Raw genomic sequence first — 18,990 nt, 5'->3', positions numbered from 1 at the left:
CAGAATGCTATGGCGCGCCCTAGCTAAGATGAGGAGGCGCGCCATGTTGATTATAAGAACAAAGCTGGAGGATTCCTTACAGGGTTGATTTTTTTTCTCTGGGGAAGACTTAGGGCGCGCCCTAAGTTCAAGAATTGTCAGAGAAGAGTTTTGACAAGGTTACTTGGACGGGTTTTTTGGAAGATTCAAGGAAGATGGGGATCATTATTACTAACCTATTTGATGCAGGTACTCTATTGAAGAACTCCTTTCTGTAGTGCATCTACAGGAAGGCGGTGTCTGTGGTCAGAGACCTCCAGGGGTATACCTGGACGGAAGGCCTCCTCCTGTAGTCAATGAGTGTCCTCATTGGGGATGTGGGGTGAAATATGGTGTGTGCTTTGGGAGCTCTGTCTCTGTAGTCAACGGGTGTCCTCGTTGGGAGACTTCGGAGTATCCTGCACTTTGCACCCAAAAGCTTGGGATCACTTGTCCTGTAATCTGGTAGGGGCTCCTTATCGGGGGACATGGATGCGTCTAACATTTGAGGTGAACCGCAGCTATACCTGCGTCCACGGACTAGAGAAACATCTGGTAGCGGAGTGTTATCCTTGGCCAGGGAGATGCCTTATCCGTGAAGTCTCGAAGTCGCGGACGAGGCTTGGGCCTTTGTGGTTGGGCCTCATCGGCGGACATTCCTAAAGCTAGTAGAAGACGGTTTCTAGTGGATTTCCCACTGGGCCTCGGGACAAGAGATCTAAGCCCATTAGGTTTCTTGTTCCCCAAGAACTACGTTGGCTTGATTCCCTATAAATAGGGATACGTAGGCAATTTGCAAGGGGTCAGAAACGAGAGCGCAAAGGAGCCACCACTAACCCTAAGCGATCTCAGCCACCAATAACCACCACCACCAATCACTGTTCATCCTTTACGATGAATACTGTTCATCGAATCCACCGATTACTGTTCACGTTTCCGACGAAAAACCAACGTCACAGATCTTGTTTCCGGCTACGAACCTCAGGCTTTAGGCTTTGTTGCTCCCAAATTCCTCCGTTAATAAATTGGCGCTAGAAAGAGGGCTAATCAAGATCTGCATCTAGGAGGAAAGATGTCTCAATACCGTGATGAAAGTTTTTATGATGGAAGCTCTGAAGAAGAATCTGATCATGGCTATGACCGCCATGAACCCTACGTTCCACCCATGATTGATCGACCCACTCCAGACGTTGGGGGTCAGCCGCCTGTGCTGATCAGCAACGCTGATTTGTTGAAACAACTGTATCGCATGGAAGATGCTCTGAACGGTTTCGACTCAAGGCTGAGCACCGTGGAGCGATGCAAGACCAGTAGGGGCCTTCGCCATAACCGTGCTGTTCATGCACCTGGGAAGGCTCCCATGACTGATAGAGATGCCTTGATCGGTCGCGGTCGAACTGAAGGAGGACGTGTGCCAATAACCCCACGATGTCTGAACTATTCCAATGATGTATCCCCGATCGTAGAGCTTGTGGAAGAGGATGCTGATGGTCGATAAATACTGCGGGCAGATCACCGAGGGGTTACTCACCCGCACCGGTCCGGACGTAGTCTTGAGGAACGTCGGCAAGCTGAGTCCATGCCGGAGAATGAACAACGAGACTTCGCAGCTTTGAAGGATCGCTTGGGGATCCGCTTGAACGACGATGACCTAAGGATGTTGCTGCTAGAATTGCAAAAAAATGCTGATCGCGGAGATGTGATGCCCCATGGTACGACGCGTGTGCCCCTGAATTCCCATGAGAATTAGGAGCAGCACCACGATCATGAGAGAGCTCCTCCCCGCGGATCGGTGGACCGGTATGGTCGATGATATGGAAGTGACCGTTGGAGGAGACCCCAATGGAGGGGAAGAGACGGAGGTCGAGGTAGATATTTAGATGGATATCACCGCAACAACTATCGTGGCCGTCGAGATACCCGCTGGTATAACTGAGCAGAATGCGATAACTATACCGAATACGAGGATTATATGGATGTGGAAAATAATGATCACGAGGTGGCTCGAGGCCGCGCCCGAGGTTAAGGAGAAAATCTTGGGGGAGATTAAGGTCGAAACCCAGAAGTGATTGTGATACCAGAAGATGCTCAGAACACTTAACCAATAACAAGCTCCTTCAGGTGAAAATCAGGCAGAAGTACCTCCGCCTCAGTCCTAAGGTCCACAGCCTCACATGCAAACTATCTCAGGTGTGGGAATCTTCAATGTGGATGATCTGAAAAGGCTGCTTAACCACTTAGGAAGGCAGAGTAATGGCCACGACCGAAATTCCTTCTCCATTCTCTGTGGCAGTAAGAGAGGCGCAGTTGTCGGCCAGATATCGCAACACTACTAGTGATCTCCGTTTTCATGGAAGCTCAGACCCTGTGGAATTCTTGGGCCGATTCTATATAGAGAAGGACGTGTATCAAGTCCCAGACTTGGCTCGATGTCGGCTCTTGGCGGCGACTTATAGAGAAAGTGCCCAATAATGGTTTCTGAAGCTCGGAACGGGAGTAATCACTCCCTGGGAACAAATAAAGACCATGTTCCTAACCAAGTTCCAAACCGTCGTGAGGTATGCTCCCTCTGTTACAACTCTCGCCAATGTTAGGCAAAGGGAAAATGAAAGCTTGACGTCCTACTTTAAAAGATTCAACGCTGAGTCCACCAGTGTAAGAGGGGCTTTGGACGAAGCTTTGAAAAGATTTTTGATAGCAAGGCTAAGGGTCGGCTCGGATATCTGGAAGCATTTACAAGGAAAAGACCTGGCCACTCTAGTGGATGTCTTTACTTTGGCAGAATCATTTAAAGTTATAGAGCAGTCTTTGGTAGAGGTACAACCGACTGTGCAAGCAAGTTAGAGAAGCAAAGCAAGGAAGAGAGACATATCTCCAAGCCCGATGTATAGAAGGAGTAGTCGAAGCCTAAATCGGGTGAATGATACAACCACAAGGAGGGAATGGAGCCCTCCCTCAAGCTATGACTACAGAGCAAGCAGGTATACACCTTTGGCCGCGTCTATTGAACATATCTTTGAGGTAAACAAGAATAGAGGGATGTTTAGAAAACCTGAAGCTCTATCATCTTGGCAAAGTAAAGATAAGAAGAAATATTGCGAATATCATGAGTCATCCGGACACAACACACATGAGTGTCGGAAACTAAAGGATGAGATCGAAGCACTTATCAAGGAAGGATATCTCGGCGAATAGGTGGTTAAGGAAGTAAGGAGGCATAAGATAGCGCTAACAGAGTAAAGGAAGAAGGAGGCCGAGCCCTTCGAGGGTCAAACAATGAAGCTCTGGAGGAAAATAAGTTCGTCAGGGACGGAAACATTCGAGTAAACTACGGAGGAGACCCTGGGATAGAATGCAGTAACAGAGCCTTGGAAAGTTATGCAAGGGAAGCCCGATTCAGACCTCTAACCGACATTCATATGGTGGAAACTCGGCCACCCAAAGTATTTAAGGGTGAGTCCATGAACATCACCTTCAGAGAAGCAGATTCCCGGTGGGTACATCACCCCCACAATGACGCACTGGTCATTTCCATCCAGATCAGGGACCAAGAATATCCATAGAGCCTTCGTAGACAATGGAAGCTCGGCAAATATCCTCTACTACAGCACCTTTAAGAAGATGGGGCTACCTGATCGAGATATGTCGGGAGAAGATTCTTGGGTCTATGGTTTCTATGACACGGGAGTTAGAGTCATGTGATCAATTCGATTGTCATGTACCTTGGAGGAAAGTCCGTTGTCCGTGACAAAGATGCTCGAGTTCAAGGTTCTAAATCAGGAGTCATCCCACAACGTGCTGTTCGGACGACCTTTTCTTAGGGAAATGAGGGTTATCACTTCGATCCACCACCTTACCATCAAGTTTCTAACCCCAAATGGTGTAGGCAGTATAAAGGGCTCCCAATATGACTCTCGGGAATGCTACAGGCAAGCTATGAGGGGCTTTAGGAGAAAGGATGCCCACAACGAAGATGCATCAGATGATGGGCGAGAAAAGAGCATCGAACAGCCGATCGAGGAAATTCGAGTCCAGTACTATGTCGAGCAAGAAAACGAGCGCCCAACTGAATTACCTCCAACAATGTTATTTTTAGAAGACACAATCAGGATAGAAATGTTGGAGGAAGAAGAGCCCCCAAATGACATAGTCCAAGCAGACTTCAACGGGTAACGGCTCGAAGGAAGGTTTGATATTTTACAAAGTCTTGGGCGAGATATGCATAAGGTAGATGCCCCTCTCTCTGAGGGCGTGCCCTTATCTTCGGAAGATTCAAAAGAAGTTGATGCCCCTATGACGCAGGACGCGCCTTCTAAAGAAGTTGATGCTCCTCTCCTAGAGGACGCGCCTTCTTTGCAAAATAATGAGGATCATAATCAGCTCGATTTAGATCCACGAATACCAATACCAACGGAAAAGATGGGGCCAGCGGGAGACACAATTGAAATCCCGGTTGATGAAAAAGATCCAAGTAAAGTTCTGAGAATTGGATCTCAGTTGGCACCAAGATTGAAGGAAGGGCTTTCAATATTTCCCTTGGCAAACCTTGATGTATTTGCGTGGAACCATTCTGATATGGTGGGAATTGACCCGAAAGTTATGTTCCATCATTTGAACATTGAACCTAAGCATAAGGGGATCAGGCAAAAGCGGAGGGCCATAAGTGGAGAAAGGGCAGTAGCCTTGGCAGAAGAAGTGGATAGACTTTTGGATGTCGGACTAATCAGGGAATCTTTCTACCCAGATTGGCTGGAGAATCCGGTGTTAGTGAAAAAACCTAACGACAAATGGAGAACATGTATGGATTTCACCGATCTGAACAAAGCGTGCCCAAATGATAGCCTCCCTTTGCCAAGAATTGACCAGTTGGTCGATGCCATGGCAGGACATGCCTTGCTAAGTTTCATGGATGCATACTCTAGGTATAATCAAATTCCCATGTACGAGCCTGACCAAGAGCACACCTCTTTTATTACTGATAGAGGGCTCTATTGCTACGTAGGGATGTCGTTTGGTCTGATTAACGCCGGGGCCACTAATCAAAGATTGGTCAACAAAATGTTTAAAAAGCAGATTGGGAAGACTATGGAGGTGTACGTGGACGATATGCTTGTAAAATCTGAATGGGCGGAAGACCACATAACAGACTTAGCTGAGATGTTCCACATTTTGAGAAAATATAGGATGAAGCTGAATCCTCAGAAGTGTATATTTGGCGTGGAATCAGGAAAATTCTTGGGATTCATGGTTAACCATCGAGGAATTGAGGCAAACCCGACGAAAATCAAAGCTCTGTTAGACATAAAATCTCCCACTAGCGTTAAGTAAGTACAAAGCCTGACGGGATGGATTGCAACTTTTAATTGATTTATCTCAAAATCGTCGGATAGATGCAAGGAATTTTTCAAGGCAATCAAAGGGATGGGGAAAGATTTTGTGTGGACCTCAGATTGTGAAGAGCCTTTTCTGAAAATCAAAGAGTAGTTGAGAAATCCTCCTATATTGGCCAAGCTAGAAGAGGGGGAAACCTTGATTCTTTACTTGGCAGTTTCGGAATATTTCGTGAGCGCGGTGTTAGTGAAGGAGGAATCGAGCCACCAATCACCTATGTACTATATGAGCAAAAGGTTGCTGAATGCTGAGACTAGATATACCAGCATGGAGAAATTGGTGTACACCCTTATCCTTGTGGCATGAAAGTTAATACTGTATTTCCAAGCTCACCAGATAGAGGTTCACACCGCTTATCCACTCTGGCATATCCTGCATAAACCTGAATCATCTGGAAGAATGTTAAAGTGGGCGATAGAGCTGGGACAATTCGATTTGGAATATTGCCCTCGTACGGCGATCAAGGGACATGCATTGGCTGATTTTATACTTGAGTTTGACTCTGCAGTAGACAATAAGGCTATAGTATTGGCAGAACCTTCCTCACAAGGAAATCCTCCCGTTGACGTGAGAGAAGAGTTCCCACACCCTTGGTGGATCTTGCATGTTGATGGGGTTGTGAATAATAATGGAGCAGGTGCTGGGATTGTCTTAATCACCCCGAAAGGGCATCGTTTAATGAGTGTCATCCACTTCAAATTTTATGTCACTAACAATGATGCTGAGTATGAAGCATTGATCAATGGTCTGAAAATAGCTATGGAAGTGGGGGTTGTGAACTTGATTGTTCGGAGTGACTCTGAGTTAGTTGTAAACCAAGTCAATGGAGGTTTCCAAGCCCGAGGACCTCGGACAGAGTTATATATGAGATGTGCGCAGCGTCTATTGGAAAATTTTGGAAGTGTCAGGCTAGAAGGTGTGCTAAGGGAAGAGAATAGTAATGCAGATACCTTGGCAAAGATGGGGTCACAAATGGACATCGTCCAACTTGGGCAGATTCCTTTGGGAATCCAAGAAATTCCAAGTATTCCAGAAGTAGGGGTGTTCCAGACACAGGAGATCCCGCAGGAAAATTGGATGACCCCCATTCATAACTATATTCGAATGAGAGCTTTTCCAGAAGATAAGTTACAGGCTCGATGCCTTCGCTACCAGGCTGCGAAGTACGTTGAATATGATGGGGTATTATATAAGAGAGGGTTTAACCAACCACTATTACGCTACGTGGAGCTGGAAGAAGGGAATTATATCCTCAGGGAGGTGCACGAAGGAATTTGTGACAATCACTTGGGGGGTGGTTCGTTGGCATTAAAAGTCCTCATACAAGGATATTACTGGCCAACTATAAAAGAAGATGCCTTCAAGTTTGTTCGGGCTTGTGACTATTGCCAGCGATTCGCTAATTATTCCAATGCTCCGATAACGTCTATTAATTCATTGGCAAGTCCTTGGCCTTTTGCCATGTGGGGGATTGATCTCATTGGAGAATTGCCTAAAGCCAAGGGGTGTGTGAAATATGCCGTGGTGGCTGATGATTATTTTACTAAATGGGCGGAAGCCATGCCACTGGCCACGATCACAGCAAAGAAAATAAAAGACTTTGTTTTCAACTCCGTAGTCTACAGGTTCGGTATTCCATACAAACTCATCTCGGAAATGGAAAGCAGTTTGACAGTAAAGAGCTAAAGAAGCTTTGTGAAGACTTAAACATCAAGAAAGATTTTGCCGCGGTCTATCACACGCAAAACAATGGTCAGACAAAGCAATGGATCAGACATAAGCCATAAATAAAATCATTAAGCACACTTTAAAGGCTAAGTTGAAAGAAAAGAAGGGAGATTGGCCAGAGGAGATGCCCATGGTCCTTTGGTCTTACAATACAACTCCTTGATCAACCATATGAGTGTCCCCATTTTTGCTGACTTATGGGTATGAGGCTATGGTTTTCAGTGGAAGTAGGAGTCGGATCCCTACGAAGGGACTTGTTTGTTGAGGAAGATGCAGAAGTTAACCAAAGGCTCCAATTAGATTTGCTAGACGAAGCCAGAATGAACTCTCAATTGAAACTTGCTGCATATCAGTAGAGGATTGCAAGGTATTTTAATAAGAATGTGAAGTCCGTGCCATACAAGGTGGGAGATCTTGTGTTGCAAAAAGTCATGCCGAACACCAAAATAGCTCAGCATGGAGTGCTTGGAGCTAACTGGGAGGGACCATACAAGGTCAAGGCTATACTTTGGAAGGGAACCTATCGCTTGGAAGATTTGGATGGCAAGCTTATTCCCCGGGCTTGGAATGCGGAGCATCAACGGAAGTATTATCACTAGGGTGTGGCTTTGACCCTCTCATTTCTATGATTAATTCCTATATAATAGACTAGTAGCAAATAAATTCCTCCTAGCCTAGGGTGTAGTATATATGACTACGAACTTTTGGAGCTAGCCGACGGATAAAATTTTCAAATAATTTCTCCACAGAGCATTGTAGCCATGGGACTGGTGTAATTTTTACACTAGAGCGCATTATTAATAAAAGGAAAAAGTTGATTCAAATTGTTTTGATAGCTTGGCATATAAATTGTAAGGGGAAGTTAGGGAGCGCCCTGGTGACAAAGTCCCCTCATAATACAGAAAAAGTTATTTGTGATACACCAACAAAAGATATCCATGATATGATAAGACAACAAAATTCCATCATTGTACTAGGGAATATGCCCTCTAAATCAGAAGTGGTAAGAAAACCTGTTGAAGACCAGAGGCGCGCCCTATGAGAGGCACACCCTAATGAAAGAACGTCCCTTAAAACCTATGCATACCTTTAAAATCTTAGCAAAAATAAAAGTATAAGATTATCTGGAAAATACTAAGACAAAACACTGTATAAAACAAGGCGCGCCCTAACAGTAAAAGCACCTTAATAGATTTTATCCTTGAAAAAATTACTATAATGTTTACTTTCAAGGTGTGCCTTATCCCTTAAGGCGCGCCATACTCTAGGTACTTGAAACTTTTTGCAGAAGATCTACTCTAATATGCTTACTAAGAAAAGAAGATAAATGAAACTGTACGATAGTCACAATGTAGATAAAAGAGTAGCCAAGAAAATAGTCATACAACTTTGCACAACATCAAAAGAGGGCTGACTCCTCAAAGTATTTAAAACTTAGTACGAATGCAGTTTAAACATAAGAACAGATCATGGCGCGTCCTGAGATTCACAAGTTGGAGGAATGGACTGAAGAGGAATTGAGGGGTCAACTTCAGGCGCGTCATTTTCAGGTTCTTCAGTAGGCGCGCCCTCAGCCTCCTCCAACCCAAGCTCAATCCTCTTTTCTTGAATCTCCTTGGCAAACTCCCTCTTGAATTCTGCCATTTCAGCTATGGTTTCTTCACCGAACTTCTCAAAAGTGTACTCAGGATCGTTCGCCACAAACCCAATCCTGTAGAAGTGAAAACCATTGGCAAAAGCATCATATGTTATAGTCCTTCTTTCCTCCATCTAGTCATTCCTCTCCCGATATTTGAGGTATTCAATCCTCGCTTTTGCCTCCGCCAACTCTATGTGGAGAAGTTCAGCCTTTTTGTTGGTTATCTCGAGCTGAGAAGTCGAATTTGCTACCTCGCCCTTAAGGAAATATATTTTAGAGTCCTTGGCTTTGATGTCCTTGGAATGGAGGAAATCCTTATCCTTGAGGGTATTCTGCAGGATGTTATTGTCTCCTTGAAGCCTCTCCAGGCGCGCCCTTTCCTCCAAAAGCTTGTCCACCATTTGATTAGAGTGAATGAACAATTGGCAAGATGCCTTAATAGAAGCTCTAGTGGCGTCTTCCAATCTCATGGCTTGACCCTTCTCCACCTCTTTATTTGTAACATGAAGAGAGCCTAGTGGGCCAAGATAATTTAGGACGGCAGAAGATCCTGAAGGCGCGCCTTCTGTCCTTGGCCTTTTGGGCGCGCTTTGTCTCTCAGATAAGTCAATCACTGACTTTTTTTGGGACAGGAGTAGGAATATGAGTTGGAGCAGGCGTGGGAGCTTGGGCCTTGGGGACATCTTTCTTTTGATTGGGCTTGGGCTTGTCACTTGGACGCGTCCCGAATGACTTAGGAATCCTTGGGGGAGCCATTTCTGCACAAGACATATGACGAACATTAGAGAGCAAAATAATGTGCCAAGTAGTGAAGGCGCGCTTAAACAAGTCTTGAAATAAAAGTTCAAGATAACGTGGAGGGTACAGAGAGGCAGCAAGTGAAGATAAAAACAGGAACAAAGTGCATAATATAAATGTGCAATCTATAATTAAGGAAAGTAATACAACAACAAAAAAGATTTAAGGTGCCCTTATGGAAGGCGCGCCCTGAATAATGAATATGAAATCGATGATCTAACATGATATGTAAAGAGTGAAACTAACAAGAAGCTTTGCATGGAACAAAGTTTTTCTTAAGTAATGAAGGCGCGCCAACAGTGGATGGCACGCCAACAGTGGACATAACGACCTAAAATGGCCAAACCTGAAGGAACCTCAGTCTTGAAGGGAGTTGTCTTCTACTTCTTCTTCTTCTTCTTCTTCTTCTTCTTCTTCAGCTTCTTTATCGCTGTCTAAGTCCATGGCACGAGAGACAAGAACACCTTTTCTAAATCTTATAAATCTACATCTTACCCCCACCTATCAGATATCTTCACAAAACCACTATGTGAAGCTACTTTTACAAGACTGGTAAATGAACTTGGAATGGTTTCAGGTTCTTTCTCTAAATCTGCTTAGTTTTTGTTCTCATACATCAGACTTTATGATCAGTATTTACAGATTGTCTTATTTACATATAATCTGTGCTTTAATTGAAATTCATTAAATGCTGATTGTTATCTGATGTGGATCTTAAAACTCTAAAAGTGTTTTGAATGTTCTGTGACTATTCAATCCAGTGAGGATAACTGTGCTAGATGCTGACCTAGTATTCTTTAACATACTCGAAATCCCATGTTTGAATTAGTTGTTTATGTGGAAACTCATTAACACAGGCAAATTCTGATTTTGAGCTTAGTCAAGTTACTTTGTGTATCTTATTACTAAGTCACAAACTAGATTCTTGCTTCTTATATGTTAAATTCTGATGTCAGTAAATCTTAAGGATGAACTAAATGCTGATAAGTCTCACTTATCAAAAGAAAAGAAAATAAAAATCAGGTACTCCTTTGAGATCTAGAGTAAATATGTGGAAGGGAAGACCCAAGTGCATTGCTGGTATTAAGTAATATGCATTAGAAAAACAAATAAATTTTTCTTGGTGACTTTTCACATTCTCTGATTATTGGAGAAATACTCTAATAATAGCATAAATTCTGATAAGCAGTCATGACTCACTTACACTGAGAAGCCACTATAAAAAGGAATTTCAAAAGATGCATAAAATGAGCACAAACAGTTGAGGTCGACTCTTGCATAAATTTGTTCTTGAGTAGACTTCATGATTGATGACAGATTTTAAGCACTTTTCTCAGTTATGCCTTATTTTTAAGATGTACTGAAGTTTATCAGACTTTAATCTTTATCTGATATTCTGCTGAATGCACACACTTTCACTCCATATGAATGATGAAAATTACTGTGGTGATTAAGTTGTTTTTGACAAACAGTTAAGTGTCATTTGCATAAATTCCGAGGATAAGTTCTGATGAAAGTTCTGATGATTAAATTCTGAAGAATCGAGTCAGTATTTGTATGAAGAATCACATAAAAAGATATTCACTTTTTGAGTTCAGAAGCCATATTCTGATGACTGTTAAAATCTGATATAATTTAAAGTTCTGATATTAAATCCTGATGGAATCCTTGATGCTTACGTGGAATTATTCTTTACTTGACTTATTTGTGGTAAAAAAACTGAAACAATCATATTTAATCAGAATATTTAGGTGAGATAAAAACCGTCATAATCATTAAGGGTTAGTGGTAAACGTGTTTGTCTTGAAAAACTACATGTGCGCAGTAATTGTTACTCATTTCCAGTGCCCATTAACTCCTGCTTTAACTTTTTACTGACTGTTATTATTACACATCGGTCTAGGGAGACGAGGCATCATTATTTCTACTCTTAATCATTAAATAGTCCCGAGTCCCTTGGTATTCCATTGGCTATTTAAATGACTGCTCATCCTTCAGTAAAATCACATCTTTTCATTTCTCTCAAACAATGGCACATTTTAGTTGGTTTTACTGCTATGGCCCAGACACTGTGACCATTTTTAGAAATGGAATTCCGACTTCATATCCTATCAACAACATTCCATACAATATCTGGATTCAACTTCCAGACAACATTAAAAATGATTTGTTGTCTTTCCAAAGAAAAATTCATCTCCGTATTCTTAAACAGCAGGAGAAAATCATTCGTCTTGCTGTTCTCTTTGTTGAAAGTAGGAAGAAGAACTAAATGCCATCCATCCGTATCTTTTCACCATCAGCTTTGTCAGGCTTCTTAGACCAAGGTCGTTGATGATAACCATCTTAGACTAGGACTATCTTGTAATTTTTGCATATAATCTATAAATTTCATGAAATGTACCCGTTTGATATATTAATGAAATTTATGTTAATTGTAAGATTTAGTCACTATTTCTCTCATATTATGTGACTGTGAATGTTCTAATTGTAATTTGTTAATCTTTACTTCATCTATTTGAACTATATCTTTTGATGAATGTTTTGATTAAAATTATGGTCAATAATAAATTGTGATGATTTGAGAAACAATTGAAGCACATGTTCATGCATCAGAACCCGTGACAGTTGAAGCTGATAATGTTACTTCTCAGAAAGAAACAACAGCTCAAAGTTCTGATACTTTGAAAAGAAAGAAATCTGTAAGTTCCTGTTGTTGCTGAAGCAACTCCTTCATTGGAAAGGAGATTGAAGAAAATGAAGGCTAGGAGGTATTTGGCTAAGGCTCCATCAGAAGATATTGAAGAAGCTGAGGAAGGGGATCAGGAATCTCTGATCTCACAAGAACCAATTATCATTGAAGCCCTTCCAGCTCAAGCCAAAGACACTGCTAATGATACAGTTGTCACCCCTCATGTCTCTTCTATTAAAGCTACAGATGATGCTAAAGAACAAGCTACAACTTCTGAGATAGATATTCACAATTTGAATATACCAAATGTTCTTTATCTGGAAGCTCCATCTACAGAAGCTCAGCCATCTACAGTAAACTCTCCAATCTTAGATGCTGAGAGACCATCTACACCAGCTCTGGAGATAAATTCTGATGCTCAGAATTTAGATAATGTTATTCCTGAATCTCCAGTTGCTTCACACATTGTTGTGCTGTCAGAACATAATGAGTCTTCCTCAAGTTCTGAAGACAGTGTTTCTGTTGAGACTCCAGTTCCCATACTAGGCAAGGAAGCATTGGTGAAGAAATTTGTTGAAAAGGAAGCACCTATTCCTTGGGAGGATACTCACAGAGGTGTGGAGTGGACCAAGAAGTGGAATGAATCAGATTTTATTCCAAGCCCTAAAATTCTGACAGAGCATATTGCTAAAGCTGATGAGTTACTCACAAATGCTGATTTAAAGACACAACTCAAGATCACTACTCAATCTATCAAACATCTTTAAGGTCTACATTCTTCTACTCATGAAAATGTTGATACACTAAAGGAAAAAGATGATAAGCTAGATCTACAGATCAAGCTTGACAAGAATAGATATATCAGACCTACTATTGAGAAAATTGAAGCCATTGAGAAGATTCAAGAGAAGCAACAAGCCCAAATTGATGAGGTTCTGGCTAACCAAGCTTCTCAGAAAGCTCAAATGGATGAAATCCAATCTTCAGTTGAACTTCTTCTTCTCTCTCTCTCTCTCTCTCTCTCTCTCTCTCTCTCTCTCTCTCTCTCTCTTACTTCCTGATGATGCCAAAAAGGGGGATAAGGTAGTTAAGTCCAAATGCTCACCTACTCAAATACTGAAAGAGGGATGACAAAGGTGATGACCAGGGAAATTCTGATAAGAGCAGAGGTCAAGGAAAAGTTCAAGGAAAATCTTCACAGAAAGTAATTTATGATGTTAGCAAATCTTCTACACTGGAAAAGTCAAGTTCTGATAAGCAATGTCTGATGTCAAGTTCTGATATCTTGATACAGTCAGGATCTAAATACTCTCAGAAGTTTTTACAAACTATGAAGCTAAAAGGGAAGCAGACTACTGTTTATTACAAAAATCCTAAAATCCAAACACTTGCTGAGGAGATAGCTAGAAGATTATTTCTGAAACAAAATCTAGGAATGGATTTGGAAACTCTCAAGGAGGAAGAAGCTAGATTTGCAGCTGAGAAGACAAATCTTAAGTCTAAAGCTTCTGATGCAAAGAAACCTCCAAGGCCTAAGGAAAAAGGCATTGTGATCAGGGAAAAGTCAAATTCTGAGACTTCAAAGTCCAAGACTAGAACACAAACTGAGATTGATCCTAAGTCAAAAGGAAAAGAAAAGGTTGGTGAACCTTTAAAGATTGAGAAAATGATAAGTTCTTCCGATCCAGTCTATCAAACTACAATGCATGATGATGATTTGATAGAAGATGAAACTGTTCAAATTCTGAAGAGAAGAAAGATAATTAAAGAATCTAAAACAACCTCTGACACTGCTCAAGTTGTTCAGAATGAAGAACAACGAGTTACAGAAGAAACAACAAATTCTGATCAAGTCGATTTGAAAAAGATGACAATTGTTGATAAAAAGAAGATGTTATGGAAGAAAGCTACTCCAGTTGAACCAAAATCCAATCTTATGATTAATCAACTCGCAACATTTGGGTTGAGAGCCAAGCAACCTAGAGATAGAGCTGGATTAGGTTCTGATGAAGAGAAGATACAAACATGAGTAGAAGTTACTCTAAGAGATGCTTTCATGTTGACAGACAAACCATATGAACAAATCAAACAAAAGCACCTTGACAAAGTGCTGTCTGCTCAAATTGTGATAGATGCATATGATAAGGATAATCTAAAGGAGAAATTGATTTTATTTCTCAATGATGGACTAACTTACTGACTAGATGATACTGATGTGCTAAAGAATTCTGTCAGAGAACTTCAACATATTCACTATCTTCTGGAACTAAAATATGATGTTACAAGAAGATGGTCAGAATACATTTTGAAGGCTATAAGAGATCTACGTAGAATCTCTGGTACATAGACTTCTCAGTATATACCAATGATTACTGAAGATGTTGGAAGAGAAATTCCTATGCTGAAGAACTCTGCTAAGGTGGAAGTTATTCTTAAAGGAAGATGCTTATGTTGTAATGAAAACTCTTCACATCCTAGAGTTATCAGACTTGGTGATGGACTTGAAAGAACATCAATTCAAGCTCTCAGAACAACCATTTATCAAATTGGTGATAATAAAGATGAAGAACTGATGCAGGTCAAAGCACAGTTAGTTGAAGTTTTGAGAAAAGCTGAAGATAAGCTGGTAAAAGATTTTGTTAAGAATCACTATGGATTCAGATTGATCCATTGATATTGGTAAAGCTACAAGGACTGTAAGTTGTAGTTAATAGTCTTATTAAACTCTCATTGCATTTGAACTTAAATGTTTTTGACATCATCAAATCTATTAACTTGTATATTTTTGCACAATTTACAAGTTGGGGGAGATTGTTAGATATATTCGAGATGTCATGTCTCATGTGTTTCATGTTTAGTTTTCAGATCTTAACAAACAGGAAATATCAGTACTTACTGGAATCAGTACTTACTGGAAGTCAGAACTTAAGGATATCGGAATTTAGGTTATCAGAAGATAAATATCAGAAAATAGATATCAGAACTTAAGTACGGGAGGACTTACATTTAAGGAAGGAAGCTGATTTACGGGAAAGAAGATCGAGACTAATACAAAAGAAGATATGCAAGGAAAGAGTTAGACGATAAGAAGACTTGTATAAGATATCTGATTGATATATTTTAGGAGACAGAATTATATTCCATATCAATTAGAAGTTATCTTGTAACTGTGTAGTATATAAACACAGACATAGGTTTACACTGTATATGTTATCATTATCGAGAAGATCATACATTGTAACCTAGCAGCTCTCGTGATATTTGTTCATCACTGAGAGAGAACAGTTCCATTGTAACAGAGTTTATTATATTGAATATATCTGTTTACTGTTACTTGTGTTCGAAATCAATTTGATTGTATTAAACACTGTATTCAACCCACTTCTACAGTGTTGTGTGACCTAACAAGTTGCTCTCTTCACGAAAGGGCGAAGGGTATTCTTCAGACGCGCCCTATGTTTGCTGAGGAGTGGGCGCGCCCTGTGATTGTTGAGGGGAGAGACTTGGAGAAACATTCCTGTAGGACACCTTGGATGGTCGTGCCCCAACATTAACACCAATTTCAACGCCCCTATACCTATCCGCATTCAAACTCTCCAACCAGTCAGTCGTCATCCAGTTCTGTACTAACAGGGATTGGGGATCTTTCTTTTTGAACTAGTTTCTGTTTACCCCTTCTTTGACTTAGAGGGATGTGGTCTTGGGAAGTCATTTGATGATTTTGCCATTATGTCACTGACTTTGAACTCTTCAACAAGGCGCGCCTCTTATTCTGAGAAATGGGGAGTCCTGTGTGCGTCTGGGAAGTCTGGTTCGAAGGAGATGGGTGGGGGAGAGTAGATTCCTAGCCTAGAGCAAAAATCCTTGAAAGGATGAAAAGGTGAGGACGCGCCCTCGTCTTCCAGCTGCCAAGAAAACCAAAAAACATTGAGGGCGCGCCCAATTCGAAAGAATGGAAGAAGACGGTATAGAGGAAACAAACAAGCAAATAATGAAGGGCCTGAGTATCCCCTGTATTTGGGATAATCCATGATTAATCATTTTGAGGCGCGTCCTAGGCTAGGAAGGCGTGTCCTATCAAGGATGAGACCCATGTATTCTGATATAGAGGTTGAGCGCTAGGATGTGGGAAATGATTAAGATGGCGCGCCTTAAAACAGGGAGATGTACGAACTATGATCTAATGAAACTACTGATAATAAAGTGGGATGACACGCCTCAGATAAATGGGAGGGCGCGCCTTAAACAGGTTTCGCGGTATATATGCTCTTAAATTCAATTAAAAATAAAAAATAAACGGTTGGAATTCTCAGTAACACCAATTTGAAAATTAAACTCTATGATTTTGGATCTAAAACACAGAGATTCAAATATACGCACATATATACATACAAATACATACAACCGGAGAATGAACTATGAGCAAGAAGACGAATAGATAATATAGCATGCACTGTGATTTATTTAACGGAATTCAGAAATGTAAAAAGCTTTATGTACCTTTTTGGTTGAAGAAAGAGATTGGCCGGAAAAATTAGAGGAATTATGGAGAACAAGGCCGGTTCTGAGCAGATGTCCTTTTCGCCGGAGTGGTGGTTTTTTGGAGAAAAATTAAAGTGAGAGAGAGAAGATAAAAGTAAAAAGTTACTTGTATTTATAGCTAAAAAAGTGACAACTGTAAAATTAAATCACATCAATCATGTCAGTTACGATTCCCGAGAAATAAGGGGAACCGTTTTGGAGCCGTTTGAAATTCCAGGACGCGCCCTCTTGAAGGCACGCCTTATCTAATTACCACGGCGATTTAAATTCTGAATAAAAAAAGATTGGAACTTTAAAAGACATGCCCTCCCGAAGGCGCGCCCTATAAGAAAGTGTTGACAAATACTTGAGTTTATACAAATTTTGATGAGTGAAAAGTAAAAATTCCAATCCCATTTTTAATAACATATGGAATTTGTGGGGTAGTTGTTATGCCCAAAAATTGGTATAAATAATATTCAGATTAAGGCTGATAAAATAGTCAAAATAGAGGTACAAGTGCATAAAATTAAGGAACAAAAGATATGAATTTCCTTATGAAAGGAAAGAAGGCGCGCCCTGTATGGAGTAATGAATGCGCCTTGAATTATGAATACCTAATGGAAAAGTTACACCTGCAGAATGCTATGGCGCGCCCTCGCTAAGATGAGGAGGCGCGTCCTGTAGATTATAAGAACAAAGCTGGAGGATTCCTTACAGGGTTGATTGTTTTTTCCCCGGGGAAGGCTTAGGGCGCGCCCTAAGTTCAAGAATGGTCAGAGAAGAGCTTTGACAAGGTTACTTGGACGGGTTCTTTGGAAGATTCAAGGAAGATGGAGATCATTATTACTAACCTATTTGATGCAAGTACTCTATTGAAGAACTCCTTTCTGGTAGTGCATCTACAGGAAGGCGTTGTCCTCTAAGCGTATTCCTGGACGGAAGGCCTCCTCCTGTAGTCAATGAGTGTCCTTATTGGGGATGTGGGGTGAAATCTGGTGTGTGCTTTGAGAGCTCTATCTCTGTAGTCAACGGGTGTCCTCGTTGGGAGATTTCGGAGTATCCTACACTTTGTAGTGCACCCAAAAGCTAGGGATCACTTGTCCTGTAATCTGGTAGGGGCTCCTTATCGAGGGACAAGGATGCGTCCAACATTTTGGGTGAACCACGGCTATACCTGCGTCCACGGACTAGAGAAACAGCTGGTAGCGGAGGGTTATCCTTGGCCAGGGAGATGCCTTATCCGTGAAGTCTCGAAGCCGTGGACGAGCCTTGGGCCTTTGTGGTTGGCCCTCATCGGTGGACATTCCTAAAGCTAGTAGAAAACGGTTTCCAGTGGGTTTCCCATTGGTCCTCGGGACAAGAGTTCTAAGCCCATTAGGTTTCTTGTTCCCTAAGAACTACGTTGGCTTGATTCCCTATAAATAGGGATACGTAGGCAAATTGCAAGGGGTCAGAAGCGAGAGCGCAAAGGAGCCACCACTAACCCTAAGCGATCTCAGCCACCAATAAACACCACCACCAAACACTGTTCATCATTTCTGACGAATATTGTTCATCGAATCCACCGATTACTGTTCACGTTTCCGACGAAGAACCACCGTCACAGATCTTGTTTCCGGCTACGAACCTCATACTTTGTTACTCCCAAATTCCTCCATGAACACAAGATATTAGGACCCACCCATTTCTTAAATACCGGCGAATATAAAAAACTATTCATATAGTGTATTGTATTTAAAATTTACAAATCAAAAAACTATAGGGGTAGCATGTAAATTATATTATTTAAATTTATTTTAATAATTCAAAGTTAACATAAATTTCAATTTTTAATATTAAATTCATAAAATTATATTAATTTTTTTGTTTGGTGTTTTTTAAGGTGTATAAGTTATGTAATAATCGAATTCTCTTTCAACCTTTTTTCCTCACTCTTACTTCCAAATAAGACGGGGTCTCAACCTGAGCCCAACCAATTCCCTCCCTCCTTGAACCCTATCCCAACAAAGCCTTAGTGTTAAAATTTTGATCATCAGAATTCAAATGCTTTAATCAGAGTGGTACCCTTACCATATCTTTAGTTTTTTATAAAAGACCAAAAAAGTCTTAGAAAATTATTAATTAAACTATTGGTATTTATACTTTTATTATAGATATAGATTATTATTATTATTATTATTATTATTATTATTATTATTATTAT

The 18,990-nt window shown here is 41.0% G+C and overlaps 1 protein-coding gene across 1 annotated transcript; it reads left to right on the top strand.

The window, feature by feature from the left end:
- The first annotated feature begins 5,808 nt into the window (after positions 1-5,808).
- LOC141714898 (uncharacterized) lies at positions 5,809-7,095 on the top strand. The gene has a single exon (XM_074518394.1). It carries the CDS (start codon positions 5,809-5,811, stop codon positions 7,093-7,095), a length of 1,287 nt encoding a protein of 428 aa, XP_074374495.1.
- Positions 7,096-18,990: the final 11,895 nt, after the last annotated feature.

This window comes from Apium graveolens, chromosome 3 (assembly GCF_009905375.1).
Source record: "Apium graveolens cultivar Ventura chromosome 3, ASM990537v1, whole genome shotgun sequence".
NCBI lineage: Eukaryota > Viridiplantae > Streptophyta > Magnoliopsida > Apiales > Apiaceae > Apium > Apium graveolens.
Note: the sequence above shows the minus strand (reverse complement) of the source record. Positions and strands in the feature narration are given on the sequence as shown.

What these genes read in the sequence shown, in the direction of transcription:
- LOC141714898 (XM_074518394.1), top strand. Translation starts at nt 5,809, where the DNA reads ATGTTAAAGTGGGCGATAGAGCTGGGACAATTCGATTTGGAATATTGC.